At 43.6% G+C, this 3771-nt stretch overlaps 1 protein-coding gene; it reads left to right on the top strand.

Annotated features, from left to right (window-relative positions):
- The window catches only part of GSTUM_00007712001 (uncharacterized protein), a 3918-nt gene extending 2801 nt beyond the window's left edge, over positions 1-1117 (top strand). The window contains exon 4 of the mRNA XM_002839613.2: positions 11-1117. Coding sequence (XP_002839659.1) covers positions 11-187 — 177 coding nt within the window. The 3' untranslated portion in view covers positions 188-1117.
- Positions 1118-3771: the final 2654 nt, after the last annotated feature.

Here is a 3771-nt window from a genome sequence, read left to right as displayed (position 1 = left end):
TTGCCGAAAGGACGACTCTCGAGGAGGAATCCGGCAGTGCGCTTATTACGAGTGTGGCAAGGGGGAGGAATACACCCGACAATTTGCAAAGTGCCGGAGGTGCAGACGCACAAAGTACTGCAGCAAAGAGTGTCAGAAGAGTGCTTGGGTCTACCACAGGCACTGGTGTGTCGCGGCGCAGCAGTAGCAAGACTGCATTTAAAATCAAAAAAAATCAATCTTCGTTTATACATGCAGGACGACCTGTTAAAATCAGCTTTTCTTCCCTTTCCTCTTATCATATTTTGCTTTCTCGGCGGTCATGGAGTTCTTATTGTTCTTAGTTCCGGATCGTGTCTTCCTAACGTTTTTCATTTTCCTTTCTAGTGATTAGTTTTAAAATTATTCTTGGGCTTGGAGAAAAGGTGTAAATTGCACATTGTGTTTATTTTTTCCTTCTACCTTTATATCTTGGTTGCATTGGCTTGAGATTTCTCTTTTCTCCTACTACTTTCTCCCTTTATTATTCATTCGGATTATTCAGGATGCGAGCTTTATTTCGTGCGGGTTAAAGCTTATGTTAATTGATTGGCACAATGGCGAAAACAAGAGCGGGAAGGGGAAGGGGAAAACGAGAAAGAACCTATCCCTCCCAATACGTTTTTTTTCTTTCCCTCTCTCCCTTTTCCTTATCGTACTCTGTTTCTTCCTTTCTCCGATATCCCTTGTTATTGGCACACCCCCCTCTGACTACTCTCGTTTCCCCCGTTTTCTTAGCATTCATGTCATCATTATCATTCATACCCGGTCACTCACGAACATTTCCTTTGTAACAACCTCCCCTCTTCTAGCAAAACGTATCGAAGTTAGCATGGCAGTATAGTTTTACAAAAAAAGTTTGGCGGGGTCCGCGGTCAACTTTTTTTTTTTTTTCATTGAGTCATTGAATTTGTTTTCTACTTTTGTTTCTCGCATGGACTAGTGGATGGAGCCGGTGGTTTTTTCTTAGCTTTGGTTGTTATATAATTTTACAGAAGGGGAGGGTGGGAGGAACGGGGAAAGGGTCTAGATGAGCCCTTGAGCAGCAGAGCGAGCGAATGATATAGTAGGGAAATAAATAGAGGTCTCTTTCCTTTGGCTTTTCCGGGGTTACGAAATCGATGTTCATTGTACTGTACGAGCTAGGCGACAAAATTCGTGGTTCCCAACACAAATGCCAAGGATCACGTATCAAAACCAGCATGATTGAGCCTCCAACCATGCCAACCAAAACATGCCTTACTGGTGAATTGACTACACCAGTTTGCAGTTGGGTTCTCACTCTTGGATTCAGGAGTTGCTAAGCATGAAGTTGAGCATTGAACTGGTGTGTCACGATCAACTGTTCAGAGCTGGGTACAAGATCCTCATCAAACACAACCACACACTGGCAATCACTCAGTCCAGCCACCACTCCTTACAAAGTCTGATATTCGGCATTTGATTTATACGCTACAGCAGAACTGGGAGGGTAGACAACCGTGCTGGGGTAAGCTAGGACAAGATGTAGGTTTTCATGTTTCTGGATGCACTATTCAGCGTGCACTCAAAGCTGAAGGTTACACATGCTGCAAAGCCTGCAAAAGTCCATTTATCAATTGTGAAACCCAAAAGATACAACTCAGTTATGTGATTGAACATGCTGATAAGTCCCAGAACTGGTAGTAGCAACATATCTATTCTGATGAATTGATCTTTGATAACTCTCACCAAGCTTCTATCTAGGTCATAAGACTTCTGAATAAGTGCTATCATAAAGAATGTATCCAATTTACCTTCAATAGTGGCCACACATTGGTGGCCATATGAGGTGCAATAAGCCATAATTGGAAATCCGAATTGGTGTTTCTCCAGGAGACTGGAAAGCGAGGTATTACAATAAAAGACTATTTGGACCAAGCCCTCTGCCCCATTGTTGCTCCTATATCTAACAACCACTTGACCAACTATAATGCATCTACAGAGGCACAGTTTGTGGAGGGTCAAGCACCATGGCATGAGATTAAGCAGGGACTGGTAGAGGCAAAGACGGAGTGGGGTATCCCACTACACAAGTGTTCTGCATGTTTAACTGATCTCAATCCTATTGAGAATGTATGGCGAATGATGAAACAATGCATCAAAGCACACTGTCACTTCCCTGGAACCTATGCTAAAATGCATCAAGCTGTGCAAGAAGAATGGGATAGGTTGAAACCATCTGATTGGAATCCCTTAATTGATAGTATGCTGGGGAGGTTGAACGAATGTAGGGAGCAGAAAGGCATGCAGACACGATGGTGATTTTCTTCAGTATGTATAGTATTATGTTTTATGTTATCAAATGAAAATACTTTGTTTTGCTCTCACGACAGAATAATGGTTGTTGTTCATGTGCGGAGGAGGGCCACGAATTTTGTAGCCAAGCTCGTACTACGGTGAACCTATGTGATACTTGGGCTCGCAGATCTGTGAATGCGTTCATCGTATCAGTGTGGGCTGGTATGGCTAAGGTTAGTCGTGTGATAATGCTGCCTCATCGTGAGGTTGTAGAGGAAGTATAACGATTACCCCCTCTCGTCCTGCAATTGCGGCACGATAGTCGCTACTCGTGGTATGATACGTGATGTTTCAGAACGGAAGATGGGGTCGAGTGACTTCCTCTGCAGTGAGTGAAGACATATAGTAGTTTGTTGGAGGGGTAACCTAGCGGCCAGGTCCTAACCTGAAGGTGGGCGCTGTGTTCGCTGTACGATATGAGAATTATATAATTCGCGAATACCCTGATTTCGCAGCGGGGTGGCTGGAAGCGTTATGAGCAACTGGGAAGTGGCATTCTGGCGTGTTAGTGATTGTGTGAGAGAGAACTCACGACATGGTGCTCGGGCTTGCATGTGAGTAATGATGGGGCTGTATTTACCGGTGACTAGTGGTAGGGGATGGTAGAGGGTGAGTATGGCGTGGATAAGTGAGATAAATGGCGTAGGGTGGTGGTTGTGCTAGGCTGGAGGTATTATTGTATGATATCATATGGTATTGTGTGATGGATTAGGACAAATGTGTACAGCACTATACACAGCGAGCTCGGGGAGCGGGTTCGAAGCAGCTAAACCCTGCTATATATGATATACCTTCTCCCGGTAGGGTATTGCAACGCTACCCGGTTCTGCATGTGCCTTGTTTCTTGGTTTATTTTTATCATAAGAAAATAAAATCTCCTCAGCCGGCCTCCTAGACAAAAACTTGTCTTCACCTAGCGCTCCGACATCTACACCTCCATGGAGTTTTTATTTCTAGTCAGTTACTGGAGCAGTATAAATAAAATATTCGGTTCGGGTCGCTGTACAAATTCCTCAAAAAATCGTTATAAGGTTTTCGAATCTTGGTCCGAGTGATAATTTGAGATCCAGGTTTCTGGGGGTGATCTGGAACGGTGTTGCATGATGGTATAACTGTACGGGATGTGTATCTTGGGGGTATCGGAGTAGCCATTGGGTATTATGTGATGATACATACCTTGGAAAGAGTTTTTATTCCGCGGATAATGTGGTTGCGCCCTGCGATGCCTCTATTTGTAAGTAGTGTTATAAATGTACTAGTACTGGAATTATATCCCAAGGTTTGTAGATCAATTCTTCAACTAGCTGAACATTTTCCTGAGATTTATATTATCACGCTGCGGAGATATAGTACCTAAATATTGTATATTTTGCTAGAAATGGGGGTTGGGCTGGTGTGGGCAGAAGCATCGAGTTGGGTATGATGACTACTTGA

The sequence above is a fragment of the Tuber melanosporum genome (assembly GCF_000151645.1).
Source record: "Tuber melanosporum whole genome shotgun sequence assembly, scaffold_39, strain Mel28".
In the NCBI taxonomy this organism is placed as follows: Eukaryota; Fungi; Ascomycota; class Pezizomycetes; order Pezizales; family Tuberaceae; genus Tuber; species Tuber melanosporum.
Note: the sequence above shows the minus strand (reverse complement) of the source record. Positions and strands in the feature narration are given on the sequence as shown.